This window comes from Bos grunniens, chromosome 23, assembly GCF_055505025.1.
Source record: "Bos grunniens cultivar Pamir isolate PY7600 chromosome 23, Bosgru_T2T1.0, whole genome shotgun sequence".
NCBI classification, from domain to species: Eukaryota; Metazoa; Chordata; class Mammalia; order Artiodactyla; family Bovidae; genus Bos; species Bos grunniens.
Window position 1 is genome coordinate 23,532,659 of NC_141187.1, and position 22,406 is coordinate 23,555,064.

The 22,406-nt window shown below is 37.1% G+C and overlaps 1 protein-coding gene across 1 annotated transcript in view; it reads right to left on the reverse strand.

Moving 5' to 3' along the window:
* Positions 1–291: 291 nt before the first annotated feature.
* Positions 292–22,406, reverse strand: part of CRISP1 (cysteine rich secretory protein 1) — a 28,583-nt gene continuing 6,468 nt past the window's right edge. Inside the window, exons 2-8 of the mRNA XM_086370748.1 lie at positions 17,237–17,304; positions 11,606–11,734; positions 7,865–7,955; positions 6,420–6,568; positions 2,488–2,579; positions 2,215–2,303; positions 292–1,001 (exon numbers count right to left, since the gene is read on the reverse strand). Coding sequence (XP_086226874.1) covers positions 874–1,001; positions 2,215–2,303; positions 2,488–2,579; positions 6,420–6,568; positions 7,865–7,955; positions 11,606–11,734; positions 17,237–17,304 — 746 coding nt within the window. The 3' untranslated portion in view covers positions 292–873. The remainder of the gene's footprint in view (positions 1,002–2,214; positions 2,304–2,487; positions 2,580–6,419; positions 6,569–7,864; positions 7,956–11,605; positions 11,735–17,236; positions 17,305–22,406) is intronic.

Consider the following 22,406-nt stretch of genomic DNA (forward strand, 5'->3'; position numbering starts at 1 on the left):
TGAAATGAAACAAAATACCAGGTATTGTGCTCTCTGTGTAGCCATATGCTTCACTAGGTTTCTTTAATATTCCAGTTCAGTTGGAAATAAAGGAGGGAATATCCTCTATGTATGGATTACCCCTTGCATGTAATCCATGCTGAATATTTATTTTGTTAAACTAAGCACTCACACAGTTTTCTTGCCCTGCTCTACAAATGTGTATAGATATGGCAGAGAAACAGTGAGACCTTAAATCACTTCCCATTAACCAACATTTACCTTTCAAGTAATGAGACTGGATTCTTTGTTTGCTTTGTGGATTATTTTAATGGTTGATTTAAGGTAGACATGAAGTTAAGAAGAGATGAATTATTAGTGTATGTTAATTGTGCAGGGAAGACAAATACCAGGGAAATTGGAGACCTGGGAAAGCAGGAGAAGAAGTTAAACAGGGAAAGACCCTCCTTTAGCACAGTTTAGTGAATCAGTTATCCAATCCATTGAATCATGTCAACCTGAGAACTAGACATCACATGATTTAAATATGAGGCAGGTGTTGAACTCTTCATATTTTAATCATATTTCATTCCATATTTCATGGTTCTATCACATTTCATCAATCATATTTCACTCAAGTTTTAAGAAAGTTTAAAACAATGTTGCTTCACAATGTATCAGAACAGGAGTGAAGGGCATTGTTGTAAATATACTGATGCCCATATATGATCCATGGGATTGCAGAGAGTCAGACACAACTGCGTGACTACACTTATATATGATTAGTGAAAATTAGTATCTCAGGTGTAATTAAAACCAGTTGAAATGCATCAGAAGCTGCTGGAGCAAAGGAAGGATGATCCAACAGCACATTACAGTTGCAAATAAAAAAGGCTATTTTATCTCAGTTTGACACATACAACTAGCTTTGCAGAGTCTTTGAACTGACAGGTGGTTGCAGCCAAGACGTTGAGTTTGTGTATTACAGTTATTGTATTCATCGTAGTAGATGCAGGGGTTCACTGAAAGGAAAGAGCAAGGTTACACCATATCGACTCAAAAGCTCATCTCTCATCTTCTTATGCATTTGTAGGTGAGTAAAAGGCTTAAGAGATGTATATTCTGTGTTATAGAGTCAATATTATTAAGTAATACTTTTTTTCTTTCTACTCTCATTTTACTTCTGTGGCATTTTTCATTCCATTCTAGACATTGATTTTGTCTCTTGGATAAAAACAAAACAAAACTACTCCATTACCCTGTAGCAAAGATAATTAGTAGATATTTTATCTTTCTTCAGCTACATTTGTTTTCAGAAATGAGTTACTAAAGTGACAGGAAGAAGAAGAAGGAAAAGAAGGAGAAGAATGACAGAGAAATTGATAAAGGAAAAGAGATTGCATTTTTCCTTGCTTTAAAAGCAAATGGAATGGAGTGGTCAGGTGAAGGAAAATAAACCTTTTAGTCTTCCAAATCTGCAGATAAAGGATATTTTTTGGTGGTGGAGGGGGGAGGTTTATTATTTCTCCATAAACTTTCTGAAAGTTAAGTTACAAACATATCCCCATGGACTAGTAAATTATGCCTGAAGAAAACTTCAAAAAAAGACACTTTTGTTACCTAAGGAAATGAACATGGAATTGGAACCCATTTAGTTAATATTACATTTTAGGTAAGATTTGCTTAAGAAATAAAAAGATGTACGGTAAATAGTATGATCATCAGCTCATGTCTTCCAATGTGTCCATGGAAACTTAAAAGTATAAGGATCACTCAGTAAAAAATTACTACCTGTTCTGATAAGTGGACAGGCAGGTAGAGGGGTTATGGCCAAAGAGCAACCTGAGAACCCTGGTAACCTGAAAGCAAGATGTCTAACTTCAGGGCTGCAATAACAGAGCCAAGAAACTTTTTATATAAAGAGCAGAAAAAAAATTATATTAACATCTTATCCAAGATGCCCTTATTATAGGGTGAGAACTTTAAGTTTTAAGGTGGAAAGTTGAGTTTAGACATGGATGTTCTAATTTCCAATCCAATAGATTTAATCATTGGTCTTCTGGGTCACTTTGGGAGTGGGGGAAGGGAAATCAGATAATGTTAATTATTCCTTTGGGATGATTGAGAAAAGAGTAATATTATAGAAAATTGTAATATTATTAAACATTTGATTTTAATGACCCATGGCTCCTAGATCAATGATCAATATTAAGCACACTGAGATGTAAAACTTACTACATAGTTTATCTTCACAGTTATTTGGACAGTCTCCACATGGACTTCCCTTATTATAAGGTACATTCTTCTTGTCAGGATCATTTCCCCTTAAAAAAGAACAAAGGAAAAAGTGGTCTAATAAAATTCCTTTTTGAAAAATGCAAATAAAATTTTCCTCACTCTTGAAAATCAGTTAAAATAATTTAAAACAAATGAATTTTGAGAAACTAGATGAGGTAAGGGAAATGTATTTCTAAAAGTTATGTGAAACTAAAGCTGTATAATACATACTCATGACAATAGTGACAAATGTAGAGATAGTGAATTCCTTTATGACACGATGACATGCCACAGCCAATAAGATAAGAAGTGGCCCAAACAACCTGTAAAGATAAGATTATTATATTAATAATTTGGTGTTTTGTTACATGATTACAATATGAATATTGTTATCCATGATTGAAAATAAACAAAATTACTAGAGCTAATCAATGAATATAGTAAAGTTGCAGGATATAAAATCAACACACAGAAATCCCTTGCATTCCTATACACTAATAATGAGAAAATAGAGAAATTAAGGAAACAATTCCATTCACCATTGCAACAAAAAGAATAAAATACTTAGGAATATATCTACCTAAATAAACTAAAGACCTATATATAGAAAACTATAAAACACTGATGAAAGAAATCAAAGAGGACACTAATAGATGGAGAAATATACTGTGTTCATGGATCAGAAGAATCAATATAGTGAAAATGAGTATACTACCCAAAGCAATCTATAGATTCAAGGCAATCCCTATCAAACTACCAACGGTATTTTTCACAGAGCTAGAACAAATAATTTCACAATTTGTATGGAAATACAAAAAACCTCGAATAGCCAAAGCAATCTTGAGAAAGAAGAATGGTACTGGAGGAATCAACCTGCCTGACTTTAGGCTCTACTACAAAGCCACAGTTATCAAGACAGTATGGTACTGGCACAAAGACAGAAATATAGATCAATGGAACAAAATAGAAAGCCTAGAGATAAACCCACATACCTATGGACACCTTATCTTTGACAAAGGAGGCAAGAATATACAGTGGAGAAAAGACAATCTCTTTAACAAGTGGTGCTGGGAAAACTGGTCAACCAGTTGCAAAAGAACGAAACTAGAACACTTTCTAACACCATATACAAAAATAAACTCAAAATGGATTAAAGATCTAAACATAAGACCAGAAACTATAAAACTCTTAGAGGAGAACATAGGCAAAACACTCTCTGACATACATCACAGCAGGGTCCTCTATGACCCACCTCCCAGAATATTGGAAATAAAAGCAAAAATAAATGGGATCTAATTAAACTTAAAAGCTTCTGCACAACAAAGGAAACTATAAGCAAGGTGAAAAGACAGCCTTCAGAATGGGATAAAATAATAGCAAATGAAGCAACTGACAAAGAACTAATCTCAAAAATATACAAGCAACTCCTGCAGCTCAATTCCAGAAAAATAAACGATCCAATCAAAAAATGGGCCAAAGAACTAAATAGACATTTCTCCAAAGAAGACATACAGATGGCTAACAAACACATGAAAAGATGCTCAACATCACTCATTATCAGAGAAATGCAAATCAAAACCACTATGAGGTACCATTTCACACCAGTCAGAATGGCTGCAATCCAAAAGTCTACAAGCAATAAATGCTGGAGAGGGTGTGGAGAAAAGGGAACCCTCTTACACTGTTGGTAGGAATGCAAACTAGTACAGCCACTATGGAGAACAGTGTGGAGATTCCTTAAAAAACTGGAAATAGAACTGCCTTATGACCCAGCAATCCCACTGCTGGGCATGCACACTGAGGAAACCAGAAGGGAAAGAGACACGTGTACCCCAATGTTCATCACAGCACTGTTTATAATAGCCAGGACATGGAAGCAACCTAGATGTCCATCAGCAGATGAATGGATAAGAAAGCTGTGGTACATATACACAATGGAGTATTACTCAGCCATTAAAAAGAATACATTTGAATCAGTTCTAATGAGGTGGATGAAACTGGAGCCTATTATACAGAGTGAAGTAAGCCAGAAAAAAAACACCAATACAGTATACTAATGCATATATATGGAATTTAGAAAGATGGTAATGACAACCCTGTATGTGAGACAGCAAAAGAGACACAGATGTATAGAACAGTCTTTTGGACTCTGTGGGAGAGGGAGGGGGGCATGATTTGGGAGAATGGCATTAAAACATGTATAATATCACATAAGAAACAAATCACCAGTCCAGGTTCGATGCAGGATACAGGAAGCTTGGGGCTGGTGCACTGGGATGACCCAGAGGGATGGTATGGCGTGGGAGGTGGGAGGGGGGTTCAGAATGGGGAACACATGTACACCCGTGGTGGATGCATGTGGATGTATGGCAAAACCAATACAATATTGTAAAGTAAAAAAAAAAAGAAAAGAAACACACATCCTTTTAGGATGCTTTGAGCATGGCTTGTTAGGAGGTCAAAGAAACAGAAAGATTCCCATGTGTCTAGATATCGTGCATACATATATGCATACTTGGGTGCCATCACTGACCCTGAGTTATGTTCTTCTTCTTCTTATCAAATCTGTATGGAAAATATAGTAACATGATGAAGACTGGTGATTGCATAAAAATTAGAGCATGGCAGCAACCTTGCTTAATCATCAAAAAAGTGTCATGGTGGAGAACAGTGAGTGGGCCCTTGAGAAAAAAAATAAGTCAGGTTCAAAATCCATCTCTGCCACTTCCTGGTGGGATGGTATTTACCAGCTTGTTTTATGTCTCGAAATCTCATTTTATTCTTTGTAAAATGAAATATAATAATACTAGCTTCTACATCATAGGTATATGGTGGGGATTGAATAAAAAAAACTTTCACGTGTTTGGAAGAAGAAATATTAAATTACTGTTTCAGAGTAATAGAGCTCATGTTCTTTTGATGGAAATAGTGGGTCTAGTCTACTTTTACCTAAAAGAAAAGGAAAGTAGGAATTGTTGTCTCACATTGTCATATTTTCAGCTCTCTGGGTAATAATTTTATTTTTATCCTCTGATAGCATAAATTATAAATAAATGGTCTGCTGCTCCTAAGTCACTTCAGTCATGTCCGTCTCTGTGCGACCCCATAGACGGCAGCCCACCAGGCTCCCTCGTCCCTGGGATTCTCCAGGCAAGAACACTGGAGTGGGTTGCCATTTCCTTCTCCAATGCATGAAAGTGAACAGTGAAAGTCTAATGTTATACTATTCTCAGATTCCTGGCACATACTACTTGTGTCCAATGATATCGATCTTAAAATAAGAATGCTATAAGCATGTCCCTGGTTGTGCAGTGGTTAAGACTGCACTTCCACTGCTCAGGGTATGGGTTTGATCTCTTGTTGGGGAATTAAGATCCCACATGCCACGTGGCCAGGTAAATAATAATAATAATATGGAAGAAGAATTCTACTTGCTAGTCTTTATTTAGAAATGTCTGCTTTGCTTTAGAATAAGTGATTAAGTTTATGTTTTTTAAATGTGCTATCTTTGTAAGCTTTTAACATTAATCTTAAGTAGGTTTTATTGTGAGTAGATTTTATTACAGATTTTGTGTCACAGCTGAGTCTTCTGCTTGGGGCATAACATTGTTTTATCATTTGTATTTCTTGCATATTAAATATTTAAATCTATCCATTCTGGATGAGTTTTGTTAATTTACATCTTGTTGGAAAATAAATCACCTGATTTAGATATTCAAAGTCATTTTTGTAGAATTAATTTATTACCTACACTGAAGCCCAGTGGTATTTTAAAAGTATGAATCAGGTTAAATCATTCTTCTGTTTAATGACTTCTACTACATTCAAAATACAAGATAACATTTATAATAGCTAATATGGCTCCAATGATAAGGCCCTTCCCTCTGTGTTCATCTCCTTCAGCTCTTGAAGGTATCATGGTTCAGTCTCCTTCTCCAACCCCTTCTTTAGTTTTTTCTAAACTAAAGAAGTCCTTGAACATACCCAGATCCCAGATAATGGTTTCCAAGTATTATTTCCCACTAAAAGTTAAGAAGTATCTTTGAAGACAGTAAATTTGCAAAAAATGGGTAGAATGATTTCCCATGGTTCTTATTTGCCTATTTTCCACACACCCTTAGAGTCACTTAATCAACAGGTATATTGGCCAGCACACAGTTTACCTGAGTGTAATGGTCAGTTGTCACGTCATCATCTGTCAATGTCCATTCCCCATACTGGAAATATTTAGACTCACTGTACCAGATCCTGATCACATTTGACCATGAGATAGGATAAGATGTCAGATGCATATTTTCTCCACAAAAAGTATCTAAGAGGAGGAAAAAGGACTAGGTTATACTTTACGAAGCTTGGAAACATTTTACAAGGATACCTTCCTCACTTTTATTTTAGAAATGTTTCACTGGTCATCCAAACAATGTTTGACAAGAGGAGGCCAACCCAGCTATATTTAGCTAACAATTTTCTTTCTCATTAATGAATAAACATGTGGTGCTCAGGTTTGCTGAAAACTGATGGTAGGAAATGATCTGCAAGCTTGGAAATCAGATCAACCAACATTTTAGTTTCTGCCATGTCCAAGCTGATGGAGAAAGACGAAACCAATCAGAACAGTCTATGAGTTGTAACCAAGTCCATGCCTCGAAAGCAACCACATGAAGTATTCATCATGCAAAGACCTTGGAATAAACATTTGCTCATTTGGCCATCCATTCACTTGTGATGTGGGCTCTCAATCAAACGTGATGTTTGGTAGTAAACTGCCTTCCTCTGGGGCAGGGAAGACTCATATTGCCAATTCACAGCTTAACAGCATTGAGTAAAGATGCCCCAAAATCTTTAAATACAAAGTGTTATTAATGTCTGCTCATGTAGGAGACACTAATGGCTTTTCAGGAAACTAGCAGTGATCAACCTAATATATATGCCATGAGATGGGTTTATTTTTGAGCATCTAAACTTGTTCTTATGGGCAGCTCCATAGAGTTGAATATGACTCACTTCTTAAATAAAGATAGCTCGTTCCAAAGGTAAACATAGTCCCATGGTAATATTGTGAGTAGCTGAAATAACTATGGGCTTCCCAGGTGGCGCTAGTGGTAAAGAATCTGCCTGTCAGTGCAGGAGATGTAGGAGCTGCGGGTTACATCCCTGGGTTGGGAAAATCGCCTGGAGGAGGGGATGGAGAGGAACCCACTCCAGTATTCTTGCCTGGAGAATCCCACGGACAGAGGACCTGGTGGGCTATAGTCCATAGGGTCACACAGAGTTGAACACGACTGAAGTGACTTAGCATGCATGCACAAAATAACTACATGGAGTGGGAACCTTCTAGCTATACAGCTTTTCATCTGTTATTATTGTATTCAACTATCCTATGATATTGAGAGCTTTGACTCTTTTCTTTTGGTGATCAGAATCAGGAATTTGAAAATTTGAATATCCAAATTCAAAAATTATCAGTAATGAAATAGTGCTATGAGTCACTATTCATTGCCATTTATGGGGTAAGTGTAGACACATGCTAGATGACTTAACTTACCCTTACCAAGTTACTGAACAATTCCTGAGGACTTTTGAGCAAAAAGGTGAGTTGTATACCTACTCATAATTCGCCTCTTGAGTGCATTGCTTTGTACCAATTCACAATCCTTTGACAACATTCTGGCATTTTGTGCAGCTTCTTCACTCCAATTCTACAAGTGAAATACAAGCACATGGCCTTAATAACATTTCTATGATAAGATTCTAGTTCATTCTTTCTAAAAATACAAGGCTAGCAATATTTTCAATTGTGTAGGCTAACAATTGAATTCTCTTAAATATTTTGGTTGGAAGAGGAAGACAAACTTTCAGTCCATTGTTTTAACCCTTGAAGTTACAAGATCAAAACTTGATAATAATATTCAGATGTAGCATCTTTTTCTGAAATATTAGCATTTAAGTAAATGCTTCCATTAAAATAGGCAAGTTAGAAATCCATCCCATTATTTATTAATAGTTTTACCTTTGACACATTATTAAATCTCTTTGAATCACAGTTTCTTCATCTGTAAAATATGCCCCCTAATTCATACACAATAGTTTGTTCAAAAATTTTAAGTTTTTAATTTGGATAATTCATGCAATACAACTATGATATAATAAATCTTATGCTACATGCTCAATAAATAAGTATTGCTGTGATTAGAAACAAATATAGTGTCACATAACTCCATCTAAATTATGAATAATAATAGCAAATCATAATTCTATCAGTTCCTTTCTCTCCATGCCCTATGCATTATTTATGGAAAAACTCAATTCCCATATTGTCTTTTAAAATGTTACTCAGTTTTACTGGTGCACTTTATCATATTATTGATCTCTCATACCTTTGCATCTTAACACTTAAATATATTAATTTTATATATTCTATATATTCAATGCTGTGCTGTGCTTAGTCACTCAGTTGCGTTAGACCCCTTGAAACCCCATGGACTGTAGCCTGCCAGTCTACATGGGGATTCCCCAGGCAAGAATACTGGAGTGGGTTGCCATGCCCTCCACCAGGGTATCTTCCCAACCCACAGATTGAACCCAGGTCTCCCTCATTACAAGCAGATTCTTTACTGTCTGAGCCACCAGGGAAGCCCAAGAATATTGGAGTGGGTAGCCTATCCCTTCTCCAGGGGTCTTCTTGACCCAGGAGTTGAACTGGGGTCTCCTGCATTGCAGGTAGATTTTTTACCAGCTGAGCTACTAGGGAAGCCCATATATTTAATACTATGTTCTAATATTTCCTCTGTATTTACCTTGAATACACAATAATAATGTCTCTGAAATCAGAGACTATATTTTCTGTTCACTCTATAAATCCTTCACTACCTCCTAGCTACACTTATTTGCTCATCTTGAAACTGAGGATTTAGAACCCTGTTTGTCCTAAGGAAGGTAAAGTGTTAAGAGCTGGTCCCTGGAGCTGGCCATTCATATTTGAATCTGTTTTTATCCAGTACTTAAGACTTTGGATGAGATACCTAATTTCTCTGATGTTCAGGTTTACCATCTGTAAAACAGAGATGATAGTATCATTTGCATCACAAGATGATTGAGAGAATTAAATGAAGTAACGCAATAAGGCTTCAGCAATATGTGAACCGTGAACTTCCAGATGTTCCAACTGGTTTTAGAAAAGGCAGAGGAACCAGAGATCAAGTTGCCAACAGCCGCTGGATCATCAAAAAAGCAAGAGAGTTCCAGAAAAACATCTATTTCTGCTTTACTGACTATGCCAAAACCTTTGACTGTGTGGATCACAATAAACTGTGGAAAATTCTGAGAGAGATATGAATACCAAGCCACCTGATTTGCCTCTTGAGAAACCTATATGCAGGCCAGGAAGCAACAGTCAGAACAGGACATGGAAGAACAGACTGGTTCCAAACAGGAAAAGGAGTACGTCAAGGCTGTATATTGTCATCCTGCTTATTTAACTTATATGCAGAGTACATCATGAGAAACACTGGGCTAGATGAAGCACAAGCTGGAATCAAGATTGCCGGGAGAAATATCAAAAACCTCAGATATGCAGATGACACCACCCTTATGGCAGAAAGTGAAGAAGAACTAAAGAGCTTCTTGATGAAAGTGAAAGAGGAGAGTGAAAAAGTTGGCTTAAAGCTCAACATTCAGAAAACAAAGATCATGGCATCCAGTCCCATCACTTCATGGGAAATAGATGGGGAAACAGTGGAAACAGTGGCTGACTTTATTTTTCTGGGCTTCAAAATCACTGCAGATGGTGATTGCAGCCATGAAATTAAAGGACGCTTACTCCTTGGAAGGAAAGTTATGACCTACCTAGATAGCATATTAAAAAGCAGAGACATTACTTTGCCAACAAAGGTCCGTCTAGTCAAGGCTATGGTTTATCCAATGATCATGTATGGATGTGAGAGTTGGACTCTAAAGAAAGCTGAGTGCCAAAGAATTGATGCTTTTGAACTGTGGTGTTGGAGAAGACTCTTGAGAGTTCCTTTGGACTGCAAGGAGATCCAACCAGTCCATCCTAAAGGAGATCAGTCCTGGGTGTTCATTGGAAGGACTGATGCTGAAGCTGAAACTCCAATACTTTGGCCACCTGATGCAAAGAGCTGACTCGTTTGAAAAGATCCTGATGCTGGGAAAGATTGAGGGCAGGAGGAGAAGAGGATGACAGAGGATGAGATGATTGGATGGCATTGCCGACTTGATGGACATGGGTTTGGGTGGACTCCGGAAGTTGGTGATGGACAGGGATGCCTGGTTTGCTGCACTTCATGGGGTAGCAAAAAGTTGGACACGACTGAGCAACTGAACTGAACTGAATGCAATAAGATTCTAGAAGAGTGTCTTTCAAACTATAGTAAGTATACTATGCTGTCAGTTACAATACTCACAATGCAAAAATGTGTATGCTGGCTGCTGGCTTTTATTATTTTGGGTTCTAAGGTGACCAAGAGATATATTTCAAGATCATTTTTCCATTTACTCTTTTCCTCCTTTTTTTTTTTTTTTTAACATTTGCCTTATCTTTTCTTATATATAAGCTAAGTTGCTTTAGTCATGTCTGACTCTTTGTGACCCTTTGGCCTGTAGCCCACCAAGCTTCTCTGTCCATTGTATTTTCCGGGCAAGAATATTGGAGTGGGTTGCCATTTCCTACTCCAGGGCATCTTTTCAACCCAGGGATCGAACTCAGGCCTCTTAAGTCTCCTGAATTGGCAGGAGAATTCTTTACCACTAGTGTTTGAAACAAGGAAATAGATTTGCCAATATTTGCTCATCTAGCTGCACCACCAGGTTAGACCATGGGCATCTTGATTCTCAGAGCATCTTAGCCTCTGGGCTACTGCCCAATGAATACAGCTATGAAATGCCTCTCCAAATGCATTGTTAAAGCATCTGTAGCATCTGCCATACTGATGATACTGACCAGCAGCACCAGCATTATCTGGGAGCTTGGAATGGTATCCATCTCAGACCTCCTGAATCAGACCTCAGAGTGTGGGGCCCAGGGTCCTGTGCTTCATTAAATTCTTCAGCTGACTCAAGCATACTAGAGTTTGAGAAACACTGTCCTAGGGTCCATTAAGAATGAAATTACACTTCCTGCGATGGATGTGGCTCTGTCACTTACTAACTCTGTGAGTTTGGGAAAGCTACTTACCTCCTCTGAGCCTCTGTTTCTTCTGCTGCTGCATTATAGGTTTATTTGTGAAGACCAGACTTTTAGTATATGGAAACCAAATAGCACTTAATAAAATCTCAGTAAACACCATTACTATCATTGGCATCATCATGGTTGCTGTTTAATTAATCTTACCATTTTCAGCATGTTGCTGGCTGGTGGAGATACTCCTCTCCTGAGGATGTTATGTGCAGTAACAATTTCTTCTTGGACAGCCTCCAGTTCTGTAAGGAGTGTATCATATGGAACTTTGGCTGGTTTTGTCTGTGACCAGAAAATTACAATTAGTCTTGCTTCTTTTAAGTGGAATTTGTAACACATAGTATATTACTTGTAGACTTCGTGAGATAAATTTATAGTTTATGTTGAATAAATAATGTTCTACAGCACTTTTCACTCTAAGACATCTCAGTAAGCTAGTTTCCGTTGCTCCAGTATTAGTTTTGAGGACTTTTGAATATCAATCTGACATTACACGAGTCTACAGAACAGTGCACTATGATAGGACTGTTTTTCAGATTTATAATTGGTATTTTGGACCATATTGAGGCACTTTTATTGGGCAATACAAACCATAGTGGAAAATGTTTTGATACTATTATACCTTTTACTGCCTGACTTCCCTTCCTTGGTGCATTCTCCACCCCATCTCCTGCAAGTGTTCTCTTTGCATCCCAAATAAACCACTCACACTTGAATATTGTTTAAAGATATGTGTCTGGGAGAATCTAAATATTCATCACTGAGTACAAAACCTTCAGCCCAGATTGTACATCTTTGTCTGAGTCATATGAGAAAACATTGATATTTGTATCAGCATATGTACACACAATATAGAATTCAAGTCAACTACAAACTAAAATGTTTCATTTGTTTACCTTTTATCCTGTAGCTTACTAAGAAGAACAATTAATGGCTTTAATATTTTAGGTTAGCATTAATTTGTGTAAAGAACATCTTCTTTTATGTGTGTGTGTGATTCACATGTATTTATACTATTTTTTTTAAGTGAAAAACTTATGTGGCATAATTTGAGTGGTATCTATGTATTTCTCAACTACCACAGGACTATCAACAGTTTCTGAATGGATAGGATTCAGCCATACTTTGCTCAAATATAGTAGTTCTTGTCTTATATTTTGTTTAGAAATTTAAGGATATTGGGAGAAGACAAAACTATAAAATCATTACACTTCTCTAGAAACTGTCCCCTGTGGATGTCATTTCTTCAAAAACACACTCATAAGGTACTATTTTCCTGTCATACTGCAAGTATCCTGGGCTAGATTAGAGGGATCAAACTGCCAATATCCAGTGGATGATAGAATAAGCAAGAGAATTCCAGAAAAGCATTTACTTCTGCTTCATTGACTACCCTAAAGCCTTTGACTATGTGGATTACAACAAACTGTGGAAAATTCTTAAAGATATGGGAATACCAGACCACCTTACCTGCCTTCTGAGAAACCTGTATGCAGGTCCAGAAACAATTTTAGAACCGGACATGGAACAACAAACTGGTTCCAGATTGGGAAAGGAGGACGTCAAGGCTGTATATTGTCACCCTGCTTATTTAACTTTTTTGCAAAGTACATCATGCGAAATGTCAGGCTGGATAAAGCACAAGCTGGAATCAAGATTGCTGGGGAAAATATCAGTAACCTCAGATATATAGATGACACCACCCTTATGGCAGAAAGCGAAGAGGAACTAAAGAGTCTCGTGATGAAGGTGAAAGAGGAGAGTGAAAAAGCTGGCTTAAAACTCAACATTCAAAAAACTAAGATCATGGGATTTGATCCCATCACTTCATGGCAAACAGATTAAGAAACAATAGAAACAGTGACAGGCTTTATTTCTTGGGCTCCAAAATCACTGCAGATGATGACTGCATCTATGAAATTAAAAGACATTTGCTCCTTGAAAGAAAAATCATGACCAAGCTAGACAGCATATTAAAAAGCAGAGACATTACTTTGCCAACAAAGGTCCGTCTAGTCAAAGCTATGGTTTTTCCAATAGTCATGTATGGATGTGAGAATTGGACCGTAAAGAAAGCTGAGGGCTGAAAAATTGATGTTTTTGAACTGTGGTGTTGGTGAAAACTCTAGAGAGTCTGTTGGACAGCAAGGAGATCAAACTAGTCAGTCCTAAAGGAACTCAGTCTTAAATACTCATTGTGAGAGAATAACAGGCAGGAAGGTTCAGTTCAGTTCAGTTGCTCAGTCGTGTCCGACTCTTTACGACCCCATGGACTGCAGCCCGCCAGGCTTTCCTGTCCATCACCAACTACTGGAGCTTACTCAAACTCATGTCCATTGAGTTGGTGATGCCATCCAAACATCTCATCCTCTGTCGTCTCCTTCTCCTCTCGCCTTAATCTTTCCCACTCCTCACACCTTCAAATTTTCCCAGCAACAGGGTCTTTTCTAGTGAGTCAGTTCTTCGCATCAGGTGGCCAACATATTGGAGTTTCAGCTTCAGTATCAATCCTTCCAATGAATACTCAGGATTGATCTCCTTTAGGATGGACTGGTTGGATCTCTTTGCTGTCCAAGGGATTCTCAAGAGTCTTCTTCAACAGCACAGTTCAAAAGCATCAATTCTTTGGCCCTCAGCTTTCTTTTTAGTCCAACTCTCACATCCATACATGACTATTGGAAAAACCATAGCTTTGACTAGACGGACCTTTGTTGGCAAAGTAATTTCTCTGCTTTTTAATATGCTGTCTAGGTTGGTCATAGCTTTTCTTCTAAGGAGCAAACATCTTTTAATTTCATGGCTGCAGTCACCATCTGTAGTTATTTTGAAGATCCCCCAAATAAAGTCTGTCACTGTTTCCATTGCTTCCCAGTCTATTTGCCATGAAGTGATGGGACCGGATGCCACAGTACTGATTTCATTTAGGATAGACTGGTTGGATCTCCAAGGCTAGGGGTCTCCAAGTTGAGGACATAGGCTTCAAGTGTCAGATGTTTTTTATCTCTCTTGAACTGGCAGGAGGAAACAAACTACAAGTGTCAGATTTTTTCCCTTCTCTATACAAAATTAACAGAGAGGGCGATGGCACCCCACTCCAGTACTCTTGCCTGGAAAACCCCATGGACGGAGGATCCTGATGGGCTGCAGTCCATGGGGTCGCGAAGAGTTGCTTTCCCTTTTCCTTCATGCATTAGAGAAGGAAATGGCAACCCACTCCAGTGTTCTTGCCTGGAGAATCCCAGGGATGGGGGAGCCTAGTGGGCTGCCGTCTCAGGGGTCGCACAGAGTCAGACATGACTGAAGCAACTTAGCAGCAGCATACAAAATTTAAAGGAGGTTTCTCTTAAAATTCTCTGATCCCATGATGACACCTGGTTCCACCTAAACTTAACTTTTCTCAAACCTTGAGCTAACCAATGCATTTTTCTTATGGAAATGTTTTTCTTAAGCTATGTTAATGAACTACATATTTACCCTAGACTCTGTCTTCAAGTTGGTTCCACCTAAGACTCAGAACTGACTTGACAAACCAGTATGTTTTACTCATACAATTGTTCTCCTAATCTATGTTAATGAAACCATATATTTGCTTGGAAACTTGCCTTTCTTCAAGAATCATGTCAATCATCTTATGGCCCTGGGGTGACACCTTGTGCCAATATTATCTCAAAATTCATGTTGTGGGTGAGGAGCCTGGTGCCACTCTGAGTTTTGAGACATTTCCTTTCTCTAATTAGCAGCCTGCTAGTACCTATATAACATCCTGCTAAAGACTAGCAAGGGAGCACTCTTTCTGCCCCCTTCTGATGTCTATGTCAGAAGCTTTCTCTTTCTCTTTTTTACTTTAATAAAACTTGATTACACAAAAGCTCTGAGTGATCGAGCCTTGTCACTGGCCCTAGATTGAATTCTTCTCTTCCAGAGGCCAAGAATCCCTGTGTCTTTCACGGCTCAGCAACAACCTTTCAATTGGAAGAACTGAAGCTGAAGCTGAAGCTCCAATATTTTGGGCACCTGATGAGAAGAACTGACTCATTCAAAAAGACCCTGATGCTGGGAAAGATTGAAGGCAGAAGGAGAAGGGGATGACAGAGGATGAGCTGGTCAGATGGCATCATTGACTTGATGGGCATGAGTTTGAGCAAGCTCTTGGAGTTGGTGATGGACACAGAAGCTGGGTGGGCTGCAGTACAAAGAGTTGGACACGACTGAGTGACTGGACTGTACTGAACTGGAAACCCACAAGAATTTCCTTAAGTTCCATATGATAATTCTCCCTGCTCCTCTTAAAATATGCTGCTTCAGTGAAATTCATGTCATTTAGCTCTAGCTATCTCACCTCTGAACATTTACTTTCCTATAGTGATTTTCCTGTGAATTCCTCTCATTGATAGAAATTGGGTCTCCTGAAACAATTCATCTTGTCTACCCCAAATTCTGCAGTCAACAGGAGTGACATCAGCATTCACATGGATGACTCAACCATCTCATATCCTGGGCTCTTGAACTTTAGTCTCTTAAACTTCTCTTCTGAGGCTTTTTAGTTTTCTACCATAAAGGTTGCAGCCTATATCTGATGATCACTTCAAAATGAAATACTTTTAACTTACCAGAGGATTTTTGGGTATCAGGCAAGAGCTCCATCTGATTTCTCATGGGGAAAGAAGTGTGAGTGATAAGATCCACATCAGCACCCCAGTAATCTCATGTATGTGGATTTTCTTTCATTTATTGAATTAAGCAGCTTTCACTTTTTTCCACTTTTGACTTTATCTAGCATGTGAAATTATAAAAACCACTCATGTTCTATACCAAAGCTATTAACTAGTTCATCATAAAAAATTTTTTCAGTACATTGCAATGTAATATTTTCCTTATATCACTGAGAATTTTTACAGGTACATATTATTGAATGACTTGTAAAATACTCAGAATTTATTTCCTCTTATATACCATTAAATGTTTCATTTCTGTTCTGTGAATGTTGAAACTCTTGTTTTTAAGTGAGATTCAAGCATCATATATTGACTCCATTGCTAACAGCTCCTCACATTTCTCTCCTTGCTGTTGGCATATTTCTTTTTTTATTTTTGGTTGTGATGCAAGGCTTGTGGGATCTTAATTTCCAGACAGGGACAGAACCAAAGCCCCCTGCAGTGGAAATGTGGACTCCAAACCACTGGACTTTGATGAAAGTCCTGGCACTTTTCATTTTATATTTAATTTGGATGTGTTAAATTCTTGTTATAGTCATAAATCAGAAAGCTCAGTTGGGATATTGATGAAATACTTACCTTTTCTGGATAAAAACTAAAAAACAATATTTTCCCCACTTTGTCATGGAAAATGTATGGATCAGTTGTAAAGAAGTAATTCCCACTCTACATTTTTAGCTTTTTAAATTATTCAGAGAAGTTTAATGACATAGGCATGGGCTTGTGAAGTAAGACTGCTTAGATTTACCTTCAGGCTCTGCCATTTCCAAGTTATCTGACCTTGGACACATGACTTAACCTCTTATGTTTAGTTTCTTTCTCTGTAATACGAGATTAAGAATAGTACTTGCCTAATAGAGCTATGGTGAGAACTAGGTGAATACCGGGCATGTGCCTCTGTGTGCTCAGCTGCTTTAGTCATGTCTGACTCTTTGCGACCCTGTGGACTTTAGCTGCCAACTGGGCATAGCATCCTCACAATAGTGCCTGCAACAAATTAAGTTCTAGCACAGAGTTAGCTCTTATCCTCCTCTCAAAAGTAATCATAAAATATACAATCCTCACATACTTTTATAATCAAAACAGGCAGGCAGCCAGCTGCAATGGCCAGAAACAAGAAGCATTTCATTGTCATCCCTGTAAGAAAAGTAACATAATTTTAGACTGTTGCCGACTTGTGGGGATAATGTTTTGTCATAAGTCTTTTTGTGAAACACTTCTACATGCATCTGCATTTTTTATTTTTTTGCAAAAAGAGACCTGCAGGATCCGAACAAGGTTTTAATATGCTAGTCATTGGTACCAAGAGAGGAAGAGAGAACTATGATTGGGAGAATAACAGAAGTTAATGTTAATCCCTGGAGTCTCTGAATATGTTACATTGTGTGACAAAAGAGAATTAAGGTAGCGGATAAAGTTCAAATTGCTTATCAGTTGACTTTAGAGTTAGGATAGTGTCCTGGCTTATTCATGTGAATTCAATGTAATCAGGAGAATGCTAATTCACTTCAATTGTGCCCAACTCTGTGACCCTATGGACTATAGGCAGCAGGCTCCTCTGTCCATAGGATTCTCCAGGCAACAATATTGGAGTGAGTTGCCATGCTCTCCTCCAGGGATCTTCCCCACTCAGAGATTGAACCCATGTCTCTTATGTCCTCCTGCATTAGCAGGTGGGTTCTTTACCACTGCTGCCACCTGGGAAGCATATGTGAGAGAGAGAGGCAGTATCAGTGATGGATGATGAGGAAGGCTCAGTTAGCCACGACTGACTTTGAAGACAGAGGGAAGGACTATGAGCCAAAGAATATGGACAACCTGTTCAAAGTAGGCAAAGGCAAGGAAATGAATTCTCCCCTGAATTCTTCTTGCTGAATCTTGGTTTTACCTCAATGAGATCCATTTGGACTCCTGAGCTCCAGACTATATAAATAGTAAATGTGTACTGTTTTAAGATTCTGAGCTTACAGGAATTTGTTACAGTAGCAACAGGAAACTGATATAAATACAGCAAGATTAGGTTTGAATTTTCTATTGCCTATAGCATACTTTGGCCACCTGATGCGCAGAGCTGACTCATTGGAAAAGACCCTGATGCTGGGAAAGATTGAGGGCAGGAGGAGAAGGGGACGACAAAGGATGAGATGGTTGGATGGCATCACCGACTCAATGGACATGGGTTTGGGTGGACTCCGGGAGTTGGTGATGGACAGGGAGGCCTGGTGTGCTGCGGTTCATGGGGTCGCAAAGAGTCGGACGCAACTGAGCGACTGAACTGAACTGAGCTGATAGCAAGGGGGTGTGATGTTTGTGCAAATGATTTACATACATGATTTAGAGATATTCTGTAAAGTCTGATCACTCTGTCAAGAATGGTTGTCACTGTGAATGGAGCAAATCATAGTGAATATACTCTCTATTTTATTTCTGTCTGATATAGTTTGCTGATGCTAGTATATTAATAAATATAGGTTATTAAATTTGGTTGATACCTTCTTTTTACAATCTTCCAAGTTTAGTTCTGAATCAATCCTGCTGAGTGGGAAGCAGAAGGGGCTAACTGTTTGGTTCTCATTTTAAAGAAGACTTTCAAAGAGCACGTTAGATGATTTGTGCAGAATAATACAGACAATGCAGTTTGCTATTGCTATTAAACTTTCCCTACACATGGCCAAACATGTTTGTATGAGAGGAATTTGTAAATCAGTTCTTTCAGGGAACATACACACATAAGCGATCTGTCCTTTACTGCATTTTCTCATATCTTTCTTTCCCTTCCTCTGTTTCTGCCTCCAAAATGTTACAAACCCTCAAACCCTAAAATACACAGTAACACAGATGAAATATACAACTTTTTCTGTTACTTAATTCTCAACAATCCAATAAAGCAATTTTTTTTCCAAGTTAACTGAAGAAAAAAATAGGATAAAAATCTTCTGAACTATATAGTACATTGATATATACACACAAGTTAGCATTTATGCCCCTTACACTATATCTCTACATCTTTTTCTAGGGGAAAATTTTAGGTGGGTGTTGTGAATGTTCATTATCTTAATTGTTATGATAATTTTGCAGATGTATACTAGCATGTACCTCAAAAAACTGTCATAAAAGTTTAAGAAATACCAAAAAAATTATTTCACACCAATCAAACAATTGGAATTGATAATTAAGATTTTGTCTTTCAAGTCTTTTTTTATGTATAAATTCAATATTCAGATTTATCCATAATATCCATAATACATACAAAAATTGTATCCTGTTTCCCCCAGAATTTCTATTATTATATATTCCTTATGATCATTGTTTTGATAATGTGAATAACCTATAATTAGCTTAAGATTTTGACTAAGTCTGATTTTAAGCTTTAATATTTTTCTCTACAAGTACTGTTATGTTATTATAAATATTTTAAATCAAATACCCTGCTATTTTCAGGATATTTTTCATAAATTATCATAGGATTTGAGCTTCAGAATTTGAAATTGATTGAAATCTTGCACTTTTTTCTTTTGACATGATACAAAACTAATATTAATAATCTAAGTAAACCTGATACATAATAAGTGCTCAATAAATATTTATTAAATAAATTATATTTTGTACAGTTGAAATAATTGCCTATTTCAGACACGCACACACACACACACACACAATCTGTTAATTAATAAATGTGATATAATAAAAGTCATACTGATCCTGGAGTTTAAATACTAATGATTTGTCCTTGGTTCTCTTATTAGCTCTGACACCAATAAATCCACAAATTCTCTGAAAATCAATTTGTTTTTGCTTAGAATGAAATCCAACATGTTGGAGATATAGATGGCTTTCAAATTCATAGAAGTACAAAAGACAACCAACTCTTGAGAGTTAACTACTACTGTTATTTTTGGAATGCTGCAATTTGCTCGGTGGACTTTATAATCCAAACTTGAAAGCCATGCCATAATTTACAAAAGGGTTATAATTCTGATAGATAGCTTTTGAAGACATACAGTATCCCCCATATTATTGAAAATAGATAAATAGGACCTGGATATTTTATATACAGATATAGTATCTTCTGTCATAAGTAGGTAAAAAATCATTGTTTTATAATGACACATAAGGAATTTGATACAATTAATGATTTGATGCTAGATATTATATCCTGTACAAGAACTGAAAACAACTTATAAAGAAGCTTATCATGACCTCTTGAGACTGTTTAGGGGATAGTCAGTGTCATCTGGGATTATTGTTACCTTAACGTGTTGGGCTCCTCCAAAGAACTTTGGTTGATGTTAGGGACAACTAAGCTAAAGGGATATGCAAATTTTGAGCCTAAGTTTTGGCTTGGGTCTGTGAATAAGTAGACTGTGTGCATTCAACTTAAGGCTTTTCAGAGATCAAGGGTACCAGGAAAATGGGAGGCTACCTTTACTTAAGATTCAAATATGCATTTGAAGAAACAGTCAAAACAGAAAGATAAAGGTTAACACTTGGGCATCAGTGGTATAGTAAGAATTTTAGAATGAGGATTGGATTCAGGTAATTATACATGTATCCTTGTTGGCCTGAAATCTTTATAAATGTACTGATTTTGGGCTCTGGAGTAGCCCTTAGAGTCTGATGCTTGGGTTAAGGTACTAGAAAGCAACAGGCATCAGGCGGAGATTTTGGCAAGCAGTGATTCTGGCAAAATGATCAATGTGCAGAAATAAATAGAACTGGAGAGCATGACTCAGAGGTTGAGTAGAGGTTGTAGGGGTGGAAAAAATAAGTGGACCTAGGGTAAGAGACTCTGGGGACCCACTGAGACTTATCCACTGGAGAATTAATACAGGAAAAGTTTCAGGACCAGGGCCAAACCTCCAGAGTGATCTAAATGATTCTCTATTGACTGGAGGTCTGAAAATCTATGTATAACAAGGCCATTTTAACTATGAAATTCCATTTCCTGTACTTAGGTAAAGGCAGTTTTTTCTGAACAGAAGTATTACAGAAGCAGCTGACATATCACCTCACTAACTTTAGCTTCAGTCCCTCCTTAACACAATTATTTCATAAGCAATAGACAATTTTAAACCCAAACTTTTAAACTCTCTTCTGATATTAGAAACTTGGTACACTTTAAAAAATTAATTTTCCCTACATTTCTGTTTCAGATTGTAGGTCTTATTAACAAATAAACAGAACTTGGCTATTTGTCACTTAATTTGGTAGGAGGAAAGATCAAAAATGAAGGAAAACACTAAGGAGAACCAAGTGCTGCCCTCTGGCATGCCCTTGGGAATTCATTCTCATATATGGATTAAATTGCTAGACCATGTCCTGCTCAGAAAGTACTTACAAGAACAGTCTCTTCCTTCCTTTAATCAAAGAGTTCATAAGAATGAACTCTACCAAATTAGGTCACCAGTCCTTTTTATCTTCTTTACCTCAGTGAATTTGTGAATTTAAAAATAATAACCACCACCAAAAGTAATATACATGTAATAGTTTCAGCACTCAAGAAAGTGCCTAATTCTTTCGAGTAACTCCCAAGAGTAAGAATCATTTCCATAATTCAATCAACTTTATAATCTTACATAGACAGAATATATATTGTTAGCATATAAACATTTTCACTTAATATTATGCCTATGAAATTCATCCATGTTGCATGTAAAGGAGTTTATTTTTGCTAATAACTGGGTAGTATGCAGGAATTAGAATTATTTGTTATTAATTAACCTTTGGTTTGTTTTCAGTTTAGAGCTATTACAAATAAAATTTCTATGGACACTTTTCTGTATGCCTTTTGGTACATATTATTATTTACTTTTTGGGGACATAGAAATGGAATTATTGGGTTATACAATATACATATATTTTCCTTCATCAAGTACTATCAAATATTTTTCCAAAGGGGTTGTAGAAATATGTACTTTTATGCTTCTACCAGCTTCATATCCTCACCCATACTTGGTATTCTTTTTTAAAAAAAATACTCATTATGTTTATGTTTCATCACGGTTTTTGATTTGTATTTGTCTACTTACTAATGATATGGAACACATTTTTATATAACTGTCAGCCACTTCCATGTTATCTTTTGTGAAGTGTCTGTCAGACTTTTCACTCTGTTATAATTAGGTTGACTGCATTTTTCTTATTGATTTGTAAGAATTCTCTACATATTCTTAATATAAAGTATTTGTCAAATATACGTACTGTAAATCTTTTCTCTTAGTCTGGGAAATGGGTTGCCA